At 45.6% G+C, this 14,144-nt stretch overlaps 1 protein-coding gene across 1 annotated transcript; it reads right to left on the reverse strand.

Annotated features, from left to right (window-relative positions):
• Positions 1-218: 218 nt before the first annotated feature.
• TNFRSF18 (TNF receptor superfamily member 18) lies at positions 219-13,245 on the reverse strand. Its single transcript, XM_077837210.1, has 6 exons — positions 13,024-13,245; positions 10,016-10,159; positions 6,430-6,517; positions 5,879-5,976; positions 4,691-4,816; positions 219-3,078 (listed from the first exon to the last, which is right to left on the reverse strand). Exons 1-6 carry the CDS (start codon positions 13,187-13,189, stop codon positions 2,936-2,938), a joined length of 765 nt encoding a protein of 254 aa, XP_077693336.1. The 5' UTR covers positions 13,190-13,245; the 3' UTR covers positions 219-2,935.
• Between the last annotated feature and the right edge of the window lie 899 nt (positions 13,246-14,144).

The following is a 14,144-nucleotide window of genomic DNA, read 5'->3' on the forward strand; positions in this document are numbered from 1 at the left end:
TAAGAGTAAACGTAAGAGGGCCTAAGGCTATAGCCTTTTTAGCCTAATGGTGAATCTGGCCCTGGACACAGGAGTGCAATAGCAGGGGGTGTGCAAGGGTAGAAGCCAGGTGTATATGGAAGAGCTGTGTGGAGAAAACTTATTCAGTCCTATCAAGAGCACGGAGATAAATCCACCAAAAGAAGAGAATTTAAAAATGAACAGAAAACAGCCACCAAAACCCCCACAATTGTTCTGAATCTTGGCTCAATTCAGATCAGCTCCATTGATTTATTAGTCAGAGCTAATGTTTATTTTGCCTTTACAAAAGGTCACAAGAAGATTTTTTTTTTTAAAAAAACATACATAATAAACAAAATGGCTGTCTAAAGGAAAGGCAATGCACAGAATGACAGCTTCCAAACACTCACACCTGGGGCAGCAGCAACAGCCTTTGCTTAGCTGGCAAGTTGGAACAAGGAGGACATTCACTTTAACAGTAGCAAGGGTAGTGATAGCTCAAAGCCATGAAGTGCACCAGAATATAAACTCCTTGACAAAGGCAAAGTCACCCTTTGGGGTCCGTTCCCTCTGGCTCCTCCCACTCACCTCACCTCCCACCCCAGCTGTGGGTCTGTACATTCCACAGCTGGAGCAGAACAAAACCCCGTTCTCGTCCTCGTTTTTATAATTTTGCTGATGTGATTTAGCCGCACCCATGAGCGTCATGGTAAATGTTGGAGAATTAATGAGGAACTGGTCAAATTTCACAAGGTGGTGGGTGGAGGGTGCAAGGGTAAATAGTGCTTTTCCTGAGTAAGAATGATACTTCAAAAGGCGTTAGAGAAACATCAAATGCTTTACAAACACCAGTTATGTCACACAATGCCTCTACTATAGATATGGAAACCAAGACACAAACAGGTTAAGTGACTTGCCCAAGGCTAGATACCAAGCCAGTGGCAGCATTAGGAGTCCAGACTTCTCATCCTGTGCTATAACTCACAATCATTCCCACCTGATTTCACTCTTACAGTTACTGCACCAAATCACAACATTCGATAGTTCACACAAAAGGAAGCAAGCAAAATAATGTTAGAACAATAAATCCCCATAGAACTCTGCTTTGGCAGTATGAAGGTGACACACTGAAATTATGGAAACGTGTCAGTGTGAGGAATCCAATGATCCGCCCAAATGATTACAGAATGTGTGATCAGGAATTGTAGAGACGTACAGAATTGCTTTCAAAATATGAGATTCCTCTGTTGAGCAGGCCTTATCTATGGGACTGCATTACATTCTTTTTACATGTCTGTACAGCTAAGGATAACACAGTTTATTATCATTTAACAGAAAAATGCAAATTTCTATTCACCATGCATTAATATTTCCAGTGCTTGCCTTAACTTATAGGCCTAACTTCATTATCTTGCCAAAAATCAGAGGAGGAAATTGACGTCCTGGTTTGAGGTAGGTGGTATTTGCATTTTCTTTGTATGAACTCTGACTCAAAACCTCATCCTGGCTCAGGGAGCTTTTAGTCATCAAGAGATTTGTCTCCAAAGTTATCGGTCTTTCCTGGAAGGGGGCAGGGGGAGGAGAGCAGGGCTAGGAAACTACATAGCACTCGGATGGTGTCAAAGAAAGACACTGAGTCTTAGCCAAAAGATCACATCCTTTGCTGATGCAAAGTAGCTCCGGTGAAGGAGATTGACCACAAAGATGAGGATTTGGCCTTTAAAATTAAGGCAGAAGGGATTCATTCTACCAGTGGTGGTACTCTGTGAAAATCTGGGGTTCTAGTTTAACATAATTCAAAACTTCTGGGGCTGGATCCGCAGCTGGCGTACATCAGCGTAGCCCCACTGAAATTGCTGGTCTCGTCCATTGCACTTCTCCGGTCTATACCAGCCGAGGAGCTAGATCTTGGAGGCACAGTTTTCCCTTGGCCCTGCCCAAAAGTGCAAGTCCTGGCCTTTGTTTTGTTTAGAAGCTGGGTGAGAATTATTTACAAAGCAGATTCTTTATGGTTTGTAAATAGGCCTCAGGTTGGGTTTTTGATTGTATTTTTAATTGACTATTCCTGAAACAAAAATGGCTCCCATGGCAAAAAACAAATGTTCCCTGAGGTGTCATGGAACCCAAAACACCCCCATGTTCTCCTATCGCTAAGCCAAGGCTCTTGCTCTGCTGCAAGAATCTCTGCAAACAAACACAAGGGCCTTTGATTGTCTCCAGAGCAGGGCCCACAGACATGTTAAGTGACGTAGCCTCAGACTGGAAACTATACAGGGACAAGAGCTGTGCACTGAGATTTGCGCCATCAGCAAAAGCATCAAGGAAATCCTGTTTCCACCCGAGAGCAAAACGTTTCACAGATTCAGAGAGAGCTCCCCTTTTCACCTACCAATGGAAGGCAATACGGGGCGAGTGGAATACAATATGGTTGACTGCAGTATTGCAGACTAAAAATGCTCCTTTAGCCACACTTTGCCCCCCTCACTCCCTTCATATATGTCCTACAGACACATGTGCCACCTTGGTAAAACACCTGATGAAAACTTCAGTTAAGTTCCCCAGGGACATACTCACATGGCCAGGAGAGAGGCAACTGTAGGGCCTCATGGAGAGACCCTGACACACCACGGAAATGCAACACAGTAAGGGAGGGTCATGAGCAGAGGATGCCCAGGGGAAAATCAGAGCCGGATATTCTAGTCCCGGACTGAGTTCAGGAGGACTTGGGCTCAGAAAAGGAGGAACATAGAGCTGGGATTCTGGCTGCACTAAATGTCAGCTTGAGTTAGTGGTTCCTCAATTTCTAACACAAAATCTGTTACAAAAGCCCACTTCTTGCTGCTATGTTTAAAATTGCCCCTTTGTCCCTCTCTGCTCTACGTTTGACAAGCCCAGCTCTGCTCCTCTGGCAGCAACTCTCACTCCATCTGCAACTTCAGTGTGGCCCCACACTAGGGCAATAAGAGAGTTTTCCTTCAGCGATTTTGCCTCCATGTTCTTCCTCTGGGAACTGGCAGCTGTAAGTATCTTCGACCAGGCGGCACGTCGGTGGCAGCAGAATGCTGGGATGGTCAGGCTCTGTAGGGAGCACCCCCAGGGAAGGAGCAGACATTAGGGTTGCGGTTGTAAGGAATGGGAAGCAGCATTTCACAGGTGTCTGACAGGTGCACCACATTCAGCGATGAATGAGCCTACTCTTGCTGTCCACCCGGAGATGTTAAGGTATCGTATCGCCTCAGAACTTGGAATGAGTCCAGGTGAGGCCCGCAAAGATCTCAAGTGCTGCAACCCACATGGAAAATCTATACTATGCGCTATACACCTCAACACAATGGCTAGTACCTCCTGTTTTGGAATGTCTGCCGGAAAGTAGGATGCTTAGGGGACCCCCATGATAGGCCCTCAGCCAGGGATTGCCTCATTTCTGCCCTCAAGTGGATGGATCATGAGCCTTGAAAGGACACGATTGGATCGTTGTCCATAATACTGGGACAGATTCTGACTGACACTAAGAGTGTGTCTACACTGCAGAAAAACCCTTCATGGAAGTGAGTCTCAGAACCTGGGCAAAATATAGCAGGGTGTATGTTCGGGCTCTGACTTGCTCCCCCAAACACCAGGTTTCAGAGCCCAGGATCCAGCCCAAGCCCAAACTCCACACTGTTACGGTTAGACCCGCAGAGTGACTCCCATGAGCCCGAGTCAGTTGACCTGGGCTCTGAGACTCACTGCAAGAGGGCTTTTTTCGCAGTGTAGACACTTAAGGCCCCTTTGTATTGCTCAGACTGGGTAAGGGGGCCTTGGACTGTGTGTGAATGTATTTACCTCCACTTAAGAGCCCCATTGCACTGCTACGGCACTATCTAGTGCCTTCATGCAAACGAAAATCTGACCCTCGGTGTTGGGTGGGGTCTGTTATAGGTTAAGCCCAAATCCAGCTCAAGATTCTGAACTACATTATACTTTTAGAAGAGCGGGCAGTATAATCTTTGCTTGTTCATTCCTCGCTCAGTCACACACCCTGCAGGCCACAAATACTTGTGCACACAGCATAAACGCACAAAACCAGCCCCTCTCCCTGCTGGTTGCTGCTGTGTAAGCAAACCAGGAAACAATGCCTATGCATCCAAAGTGTCTGCTTCAGGACACACATCACATCTATATCTACCTGGTCCCCATGCAGCTCTCCGCCCTAAGCATATTTACCTTTGCAATATCCCTCTGAGGAAGGGATGGGGAGATAAATGCACAGACAGGTTTAGGGCATGTCTACACTGCACTCAGAGGTGTGATTTTCCGCTCAGGTTGGCTACTCACGCTAGCTTTAATCTAGCCAGCATAGCTGAAAATAGCAACGAAGACTCGACAGCATGAGCTAGCAATGTGAGTACATAGCCACTGTTCCAAGTGGGTTTGCACAGCCTGCGCTGAAGGGTTTGCACACCTCTTGACAGCTTTTTTAAGCCTTGCTAGCTAGATTAAGGATCCCGTGAGTGTGCCAACCTAAGTTGCAATCACACCTCTGATTGCAGTGTAGACATAAACTGAAGTGGTTTACCCAAGGTCACATAAGAAGTCAATGGTGGAGCAGGGAACTGACCCAGATCTACCAAGTCCACAGGGCCTTAGCCACTGACCCATGCCTTCTTCCCTTCAGCTACCATGAAATAGTCCATACAGATGCACTGACCTTCAATGATGTGGAGTTTCTCTTTCTTCAGCGTCCATAAGCAAAGGTGCAGGAAGAAAGTCATCAGGATGAGAATGAATACACCCAGTGCAGTCAATATCGCCAGGATGGTGGTGTACTTGGAATCTGATGAGCAGGGGGGGATGAAATGAAATACATGGCCATGGATCACATGACCCACAGCCCAGCCCTGTGCTACAGGGAAGCCAACGCTTCCAAGGAAATGAGGGAGCAGTGTGTTAATCTACGTCTGAGTCAGACGGGGAACTAGGAAAGGGAAAACCATAGTATGGGTTATTAATCACAAAGGTCAGAACTGGCCTGGGATCATGTGTGCAGGAGATCATTGTTTGTGGGTAGCATGCATGATCTCTACATTGCTTAAACACGAGCGTCCTCCTCTCTCTGTGTTGTAATGAGGACCTAGTATGTCTCTGGCACTATCTTTTCATCCATTTACTTTTGGCTTCAATGGAGTGTCACAGGGTGCAAGTCAAACCCAGCCTAGGGTTTCCCTGAAGGAACACAACACACAGTGGACCAAATGTTTACCCTTCCTGCAGCTCCAGTGACCTGGCCCAGTAGAAATTAAGATATCTGCATACAAAGGGCCTAGTGCTGCTGAGGCCCCTCAACTCCAATGATCTCTGAGAGCTGAGGGCATTCAAGACCCCATCAGAGATGCTTGGTACCTGTCAGGATGGGGCTCAATATTTTTCCCCATTAGTAACTTGAGTTTCCGGGGTCTGCTGCTAATTGACATCTGGGTGAGTGGGACCGACAACTGGCACATGGTGGGGGAGTCAGAGACAGACAGAAATTTGAATGTGGGTGATGAACTGCTAAGTTGTGTCTCTTGAGAGCGCCCTATTAAAGAGCAGCAGATGCCGGATGGAAAACTCTGATAAGCTGTTTGCTAAGGAACAGTTCTATTACCACCCCTACATTTCTCCTCCTGACCCTTTGATGGTTATTATTGTTAGCAATGTTTCATGATGTTTAAATCTGGGCTTCTCAGCAATTCATGCTGCTTCATAAATACCACAGGGAACTCAAGGGTTATTTCTTCCATGCCAAGCAACCATGATGGCACAAACCCAGGATCGGGCCTTTGTCTGGGGATCATGATCTTAAATGCCTTGAGGAAAGGAAGAGTCTGAAGTAAATGATCTGCCATCCAGGATGTACCTTGCTGCTGAACTGGGGTCACAGCTCCGAAAATGCCACATTCCACATTATGGGTATGATTTCCTGGCCTGATTGTTCGTAATCCAGAACTCTCACAGCTAAGAAAAAGGCAAAGCATTGTTAAGAACGTCTCTCTCTGTTTCTGTCCCCGGCTTCCGCCTTCTCTCCCACTCCACCTGTCTCTCTTTCCTGTATTTTTTATTTCTTTAGAGCACAGCTGGCCAAATTATGGCTGCTCTGGCTGGATACACTGGACCAGTTCTGCTGAGAAGCTTGTTAAGATTCAATCCCACCCAGACCCAGTTTCAAACTGTATCCACGCTTGGGTCAATTTGTGGCTTTGACCTGAAAGTAGGTGAAAAATGTGGGTTTTTTTTGATTTCCCCAAGTTTCACTTTAAGATTGGTTGGGTACAAAACCAAAGAAAAGATTTATGTGATATCCTGCCAAGCAAAAACACCTGTAATAGTAACCCAGCAGACTCTTGGATAATTAATTACTGTGGCTTTAATTTTTTTAAAAAATTTAAAATTAACCACATAAATACGTACTTAGTCCAAGGCCTACAACAGCTGTTCAGAGTGTCAGAATAGGTTCCATTTTTACAGGGTTCACAGGCGAATTTGAAGTGATCAGTGCCTAGGAGAGAAAAGAAAGGGGATTACTTCTGGGAGGCAGCATTGCTACATAGGAAGACAAGTATGGTCCATCTTCAAACATTTCAGAGTAAATATGGAGAATGGAGAGGAGTGCTAATAACTGATGATATCAAGAAAGAGAGGGGTTTAATGCCTATTTGTTTCAGTCTTCACTAAAAAGGTTATTGGAGATCAGATACTCAGCACAATTAATATTAACAACAAAGGAGAAGGAATGTAAGTCAAAATAGGGAAGAACCAGTAGAATATTTACATAAGTTAGATGTATTCAAGTTGGCAGGACCTGATGAAATTTTTTCTAGGTTATTTAAAGAACTAGCTGAAGCAGTCTCAGAATCATTAGCCATTATCTTTGAGAAGTCATGGAGGACAGGTGAGGTCCCAGAAGACTGGAAAAGGGCAAACACAGTGCCTGTCTTTAAAAAGGGGAACAAAGAGGACCTCGGAAATTATAGGTTGGTCATCCTAACTTCAATACCTTGAAAAACAACAAGGAGTCCAGTGGCACCTTAAAGACTAACAGATTTATTTGGGCATAAGCTTTCATGGGTAAAAAATGCATGGATCTGAAGAAGTGGTTCTTTACCCACTAAAGCTTATGCCCAAATAAATCTGTTAGTCTTTAAGGTGTCACCGGACTCCTTGTTGTTTTTGCGGATACAGGCTAACATGGCTACCCCCGATACTTAATATCTGGAAAGACACTGGAACAAATTAATAAACAATCAATCTGCAAGTACCTGGAGGACAGTATGGTTAGAAGAAATTGCCAGCATAGATTTGTCAAGAACAAATCATGCCAAATCAATTTAATTTTCTTCTTTGACAGGGTTACTGGGCTAGTGGACAGGTGGGAAGCAATAGACATACTATACCTTAATTTTAGTAAGGCTTTTGACACAGACCCACATAACATTCTCATAAGCAAACTTGGGAAGTGTGGTCTAGATGAAATGACTATAAGGTTGGTGCACAACTGGTTGAAAGACGGTACTCAAAGAGTAGTTATCAATGGTTCACTGCTAAATTGGAAGGGAGTCCTACAGAGATCAATCCTAGGTCTAGTACTATTCAATATTTTCATTAATGGATCAGATAATAGAGTGGATAGCATGCTTATAAGATATGCAGATGACACCAAACTTGGAGAGGTTGCGAGTACTTTGAAGGACAGGATTAGAATTCAAAATGACTTTGACAAATTGGAGAATTGATCTGAAATCAACAAGATTAAATTCAATAAAGACAAGGGCAAAGTACTTCACTTAGGAAGGAAAAATCAAATGCACAAATACAAAATGGGCAATAACTGGCTACGTGTTAGCTCTGCAGAAAAGGATCTGGGGATTGTAAGAGTCACAAACTGAATATGAGTCAACAACGTGATGCAACTGTGAGAAAGGCCAATATTCTGGAGTGTATTAAGGGGAGTGTGGTATGTAAGACACAGGAGGAAATTGTCCACATTAGGAAAGATGTGGACAAATTGGAAAGAGTCCAGAGGAGAGCAACAGACATGAGAAAAGGTTTAGAAAACCTGATCTATGAGGAAAGGTTAACAAAACAGGGCATATTTAGTCTTGAGAAAAGAGGACGGGGGGGAGAGGGTCTTCCAATATGTTAAGGGCTGTTATAAAGAGGATGGTGAACTATTGTTCTCCATGTCAATTGAAGTAATGGGCTTAATATGCAGCAAGGGAGATTTAGGTTAGATGGTAGGGAAAACTTTCTAACTCTAAGGGTAGTTAAGCGCTGGACTAGGCTTCCGAGGGTGCTTGTGGAATCCCCATCACTGGAGATTTGTAATAATTGGTTGGACAAACACCTGTCAGGGATGGTCTAGGTTTACTTAGTCCTACCACAGTGCAGGGGGCTGGACTTGATGACCTCTCAGGTTTCTTCCAGCTCTGCATTTCTACGACTTGGGGGAATGGGATGAATGTAAGAAAGGAGCACTTTAAGATGGACATTAGGAGAAACCCCTGAGGAGGGAGATCCATTAGATTGTAGACTAGTCCCCTAAGATGAGGTAGTGGGAGCGCTATTGTTTGGGATGTTGTAGAGAGAAAATGAAATAACACTTCATTTCGGGTCAAATGTAATGTTTCGTTTCCATCATTTCAAAATGTTCCATTCCAATTTTGACCTTCCCTCCCACCCCTTTTTTAGTCTAAATGTTTAGACTTAAGAAACCAAAATGGGACATTTTGAAAATTTCAAAATGAAATCAATGCATATCTTACACTTGACTTTAATGGGATTTGAATCAGCCCCCTCCTAAAATCCACCTGTTTGTTTGGGCCCCATCACTATAATTTCTGAGCACATCTTGCATATTTACAGAGCCATCAGGTCAACCCACCCTGCAAGATAGGGAAGTATCATTATCTTTCTTTTATCCATAAAAAATAAGGCAGTGAGAGATTAAATGTTTTTCCCGCCAAGGTCTCCCGAGAACAGGACCGGCTCCAGGCACCAGCGTTCCAAGCAGGTGCTTAGGGCGGCCGTCAGAAAGGGGCGGCAGAGTTTCCGCAGTGGCGGCAATTCGGCGGCAGCTTATCCGTTCCACCATCTACGGCGGCAATTCGGTGGCGACAGGTTTTTTCATAGCTTGGGGCAGCGAAAACGGTAGAGCCAGCTGGCCCTGCCCAAGAAGCCTGCATGTCGCTGAGCTGGGACTCGAGTCCACATCTTCTAGGTCTCAGGCCAATGCCTCAACCACAACACCGCCCTATCTCCCCATTGTTAAACTATGATTGGCTGCTAAATTAAAACCTGCTATTCCACCTTTTTTTCATCTATTCTGGTTTTTTAGTTCCCTTTTCATTTCCCTTCTTTGCATACTCGCTGTTATGCGCCAGAGCTGTGCAAAATATTAGCAATTAGATTTGAAACCTGGTATGTCATGAAATTGGATCCATGTAATGACCCCTCCCCTCCAACCCTATGCATTTGGTTGGTTTACAATCAGAAAGAGGACTCTTTTGGAGTGAAATCCGGCCAAATTTTCACTCTGTCCATCCATCATTTTTATATTACGCTCCTCAGTGTAATTGCTGAACACACAAAGATGATCTTATTATAGAGTAAAATACTAGAGACGAGTTTTTGCAGTGAAATGTGAAGAATTTTGACATTTTGCCTGTTTGGCTGCAAAAAACACATCTTTTGAGGTAAAATTTTCACAACTCCCCTCCTGCCCTGCCATCACCATCATTTTAGAACTGCAAAGTAGCCCAGAAAGAGCTAGCAAATAATTTTTTTCTTTTTTTTTTTTTCAGGATCTGAACTGTTTTCTTCATGGACTTCAGCCACTTCACAGCTGATGGTTGGCTTGCTGAACCATCTCCTCCTTACCACCGGGCAGCTTCCAGAATGCACCCCTGTAGAGGACGTATGTACAATGTCTGCTGACTGACGCCCCTCCCCACCTTCATGGAGCTCAACTTGACAGACTCATTTGCATTCCTATAGTTACCTGATTTGTTCAGCTCCGTCCCCGCCTTGCACTGAGGGAGTGGCCTGCAGGTCGTACATGGAAGATTACTACACTGGTACCCAGGACTACACTTACAGGTCGGTTTCAGGATGTCAGGGCATGGATCCGAAAGGCCGAGTGTCACTAGGAAAGCAAAGAGTTAGACTTGGTATGACAGAGACCAGAAACTGGCTCTTGTTATTTAACCATGGGCATTACTGGGTGATGCTGGAGAACCTCCTTCTAGGCAGGAGGGTGCCTCTGGGAAGGATATATAGACATGGGGCCAAACACTCTCTCAGTTACGCGGGTGAAAATCCAGAAGGACTCTGTTTCAGTCAGTGGGGTGGCACTGAGGTAAACTGTGGAGAATCTGACCCACTGTGACTCCTCCAGCACACTGGGATTCCTAGAGCCAAGTATGTTGTTAGGGTAGGTGAACCCTGGGGCCAAAGGTAACCCCCAGAAGTCCCTGGCTGTCCCCACCTTTAATGGAAAATACAGCCAGTGAGTCCCAGCATGCAATGCATCATATTACAAATGCAGGCAGTTGCAGTCCACTGGTACTTACTGCAAATTTCAGGCCTCAGTACTGTGAGGTGATGGGTGCTGCATGACCAAAGGGAACACCGCACAGGAACGGGCTCTGCGTTCAGCCCTTGGGCTTCCAGTCTGTTGGCGAAGCCCTGCATAGTCGGGCAAAGCCCTGTGTCAGAGGGCTGCCCACAGGATTCCAGACCACCAGTGCCATAGTTCTCATTCCCTGCCCCTCCCTGGCATTCAGACATTTGCTTCCAAAATAAATTCACACAGAGTCAAACCAGAGAGCCAACCCCCTCTGCCTTCCAAATTGGGAGAAGCTCAGCTCCAAATCTAGATCTGAACTCCACAACTCGTTCCCATCTCTAATTTTTGACACCCTTTAAAATAAAACGGAACAGAAAAATGAATGATGAGAGACTCCAGAGGTCATCAAAATGAAAGACTGATCACATAAGCTAGGGCCAGGGCTTGTCACACCAGGCCCAAAGGGGCTATTTAGAGGAAAGAGAATTGCATGTTTGCCCAGCAGTTGGGTAACATCAAGGGCGAAACAGGGAAAGTACAGATTAGTGCAACAGGACGTCAAACAAAAAGGTGTGTGGCAGCGGTCAGGCATCAGCGATTTCCTGAGCTGATGCTGGAATGTACAGGAGGATTCACCTGATACTCCTCAATTCACCTGTCACTCATTGGCCCCTTTTATTTCTTCCATTCTTGGATGGTTTGGAGCAAAACTAATGGAATTACTTCAGCATGTAAAGAAAATGAGCTGCAGGAACAAAGAGAGATTAGAATACTTTGTTCTGTACATAAAAAGCCTGTGAATTACGGGCTACTAATGAACCACTCCTGACCACCCTCAATTTGCAGCCAACTCAAGTCACTCAGCACCTTGTAGGATAAAGGCCCTGGGGTGGGCTGAGCTGCCATTGGCTGGCCTGAGGTTACCCACCTCTTTCGTCTGAATTTTACTTTTGGTGAACGAGGCTGGATTGGCAAACTGCCCTGGGGACCTGAAACCCTCCATGCACAGAACAGGGGCAGCATGGACAGCAACTGCAAAGCAATCTCCCCACACGCTGCCCCACCAGTGTGTCTCAGCGCTGCCCTGGGGCTGACGGGGAATTTAGTCTCCATGGCCCACTCATTTTGTGACCTCTCTGCTGAGACAGCCAGCTCAAAGGTGTGACTGGCTGCGGTGGATGTGTGAGACTGGGAAAGTGTGCTGAGACTCAGTGACTCACTTAAAGGCTAGGATGGGGTGGGACAGGGGTACTTCACTGTGTGCGAGCATCACACCTTTACACTTGTCCGGAATCTGACCTCACAGTCACATAATGTAACAAAACCCTTGTCTAGGCAGCAAAATTGCCTGCGAGAAAAATGGAACACCACAGCTGATAATGTTGCCATTTCTGTATGAGAACAGCATTTGCTGTTACACCATCTAGGGTAAAATTTACAATGGCTTCCAACCCTTGTGCTTCCAAGCATCAGTTGATCAGCAGTTGTGTGTATTGCGCAATTAACTGCTCTGAAGCATACAACATTGGCCACTGTTATAGACATGATACCAGACCAGAAGAACCTTAGATGTGGTGTGGCAATTTATAGATATTAAAGATAGAAGGGACCATTGAGATCACCTGGTCTGACCTTTATAAGACAGGCCATAGAACCTCACCCAGTAATTCCTGCATCAAGCCCATAACTTCTGAGTGAGCTGCAGCATATCTTTTAGAAAGACATCCCATCTTGACTTCAAGACTACAAGTGATGGAGATTCCACTACATCCCAATTTCATTCTTCCATGAACATCCTAAGACCTGTATACAGTTTGGAATGACCCTGAGCCTCTGGGCCTGGGTCCCTATTACCTTGCACCTTTGGTTGTCATTTAGGCCTGTGCAAAGCATTATGATTTAGTGGCATTTGACACCCACTTTGCAAAGGCGTGAATAGCAACACCAGGGGCAAGGCTGGGGGAGAATCCAGCTCTCCAACTTTTGGTCCCACAAATTAGAGCATTTCTAGCTCAAATGCAGAGGATGCAACTACCCTGCTGGCTGAGAGATCTGGCAGCGAATCCTAATGAGAGCTGGGCGTGGCCAGCATGCTCGAAACAAACCACCCCTCAGCTTTGGGATGGTCCTGCATCCAAAGCCAGATCCAAATTTTGCAGCCTGCTCTTTCCTATCCCTGCAAAGAGACAACCCAAATCCAGAGAGCCCCACACTGGCAACCTTTGGGTGCCAGCAGGTTCAAAAACAAGAACACAAATCTAGTCTGAATTTTGCAGCTCAGGCCCCTCTCTGATAACAAGAAGGGGGAAGCCCCTGCTTCTTCTTTCCTTTGCACACACTGCTGCTCCTGTCACACTGAAATTTGCCTTCCCTATGTTTATTGATTCTGTGGTCAACATGCAATGTGGACAAGACAGAGGAACCTTCCCTCACCCCCTTACCTGAGCTGCACGTGATGCATTTTGTAATACCCTCCTTGGTCACCACTTTGAATTCATCATTGGAGCACTCGGTCGCCAGAGCCAGCTCCACCCGCAGCCACAGGTCCATCAACAAAACTAAGCAGATCCCCTGCCTGGGGAGACAGAGTCTTCTTTGCTTGGCCATATCTCAAGCTGCTCTCCCTGTGAGTTGCTACAGCTCAGGTACCTTGGCTGGGCTTATTTCAGCTCTGCCCCTGCCAAGCGCCTCCTGTCTCTCTGATGCTTTCTGAACTGGCAGAGCACTTTTTTTAATGTATGGCTACCGCCTACATGTGGTTTTCTTCCTCTACGCACAGTTTCTGTTTCGAAGGGGAGGGGGCAGGGAGAAAATTGACGCATCATCAAAGCTTTGTATTTTGACGCAGTACAAACTAGCTGGAATTGCTACTAAGGACAGGGTTAAGGGGCCACTCACAAAGGACAGCAGTAAGGATGGAGCATCCTGGAAGCAGCAGGAGGACATTTTCAAAGGGGCTTGTCTACACTTGCAAGTTAACTTGGATTAAAGAAGGGTTTGAATGTTCAGCTATTCCAGAATCCCTCCTTGGGTAGATAACCCTGGGGAGTCCAGGTTTTCAACCTCCATTGCATTCAGTGGTTGATGTTTTGTGGATCATTCAGACCAGTAAAAGGTTCTGTCACCACTTGCCTGGTAACTTTTGGTGCCTTAGTGCTGTATTGCTGTGCTATGTATGACTCAGAGCCTTGATCCCAGTAGCCAGCCTACAAGCCTAAAGGTCTCACCCTAGCTTCCAGCAGCCCAGTTACTCCTTGCATGGTGACCTCAAAAGCCCTTCCAGTCCTGAGTCTCCCCAAATCCGTTTTCCGGAGTTCTTCACTACCAGACACTGGGATTTTACTCCTCTGGTTTGTCACCCCCGAAGGAGTGAAATCTGCTCCCCAGTTATCTGTTCACTTTGGGACACACACACCATGCAGCACAACAGAGACTTGTCTGGGCTAAAATTATACCAAAGGTTTATTTTAATAGAAAAACCACCGATCCAAAGAGGAACAAGTAAGGCGAAGCAACCACATCCAAGTTACACAGAAAAGCAATGTAAAGACACAACCTCAAG

This window comes from Eretmochelys imbricata, chromosome 18, assembly GCF_965152235.1.
Source record: "Eretmochelys imbricata isolate rEreImb1 chromosome 18, rEreImb1.hap1, whole genome shotgun sequence".
NCBI classification, from domain to species: Eukaryota; Metazoa; Chordata; order Testudines; family Cheloniidae; genus Eretmochelys; species Eretmochelys imbricata.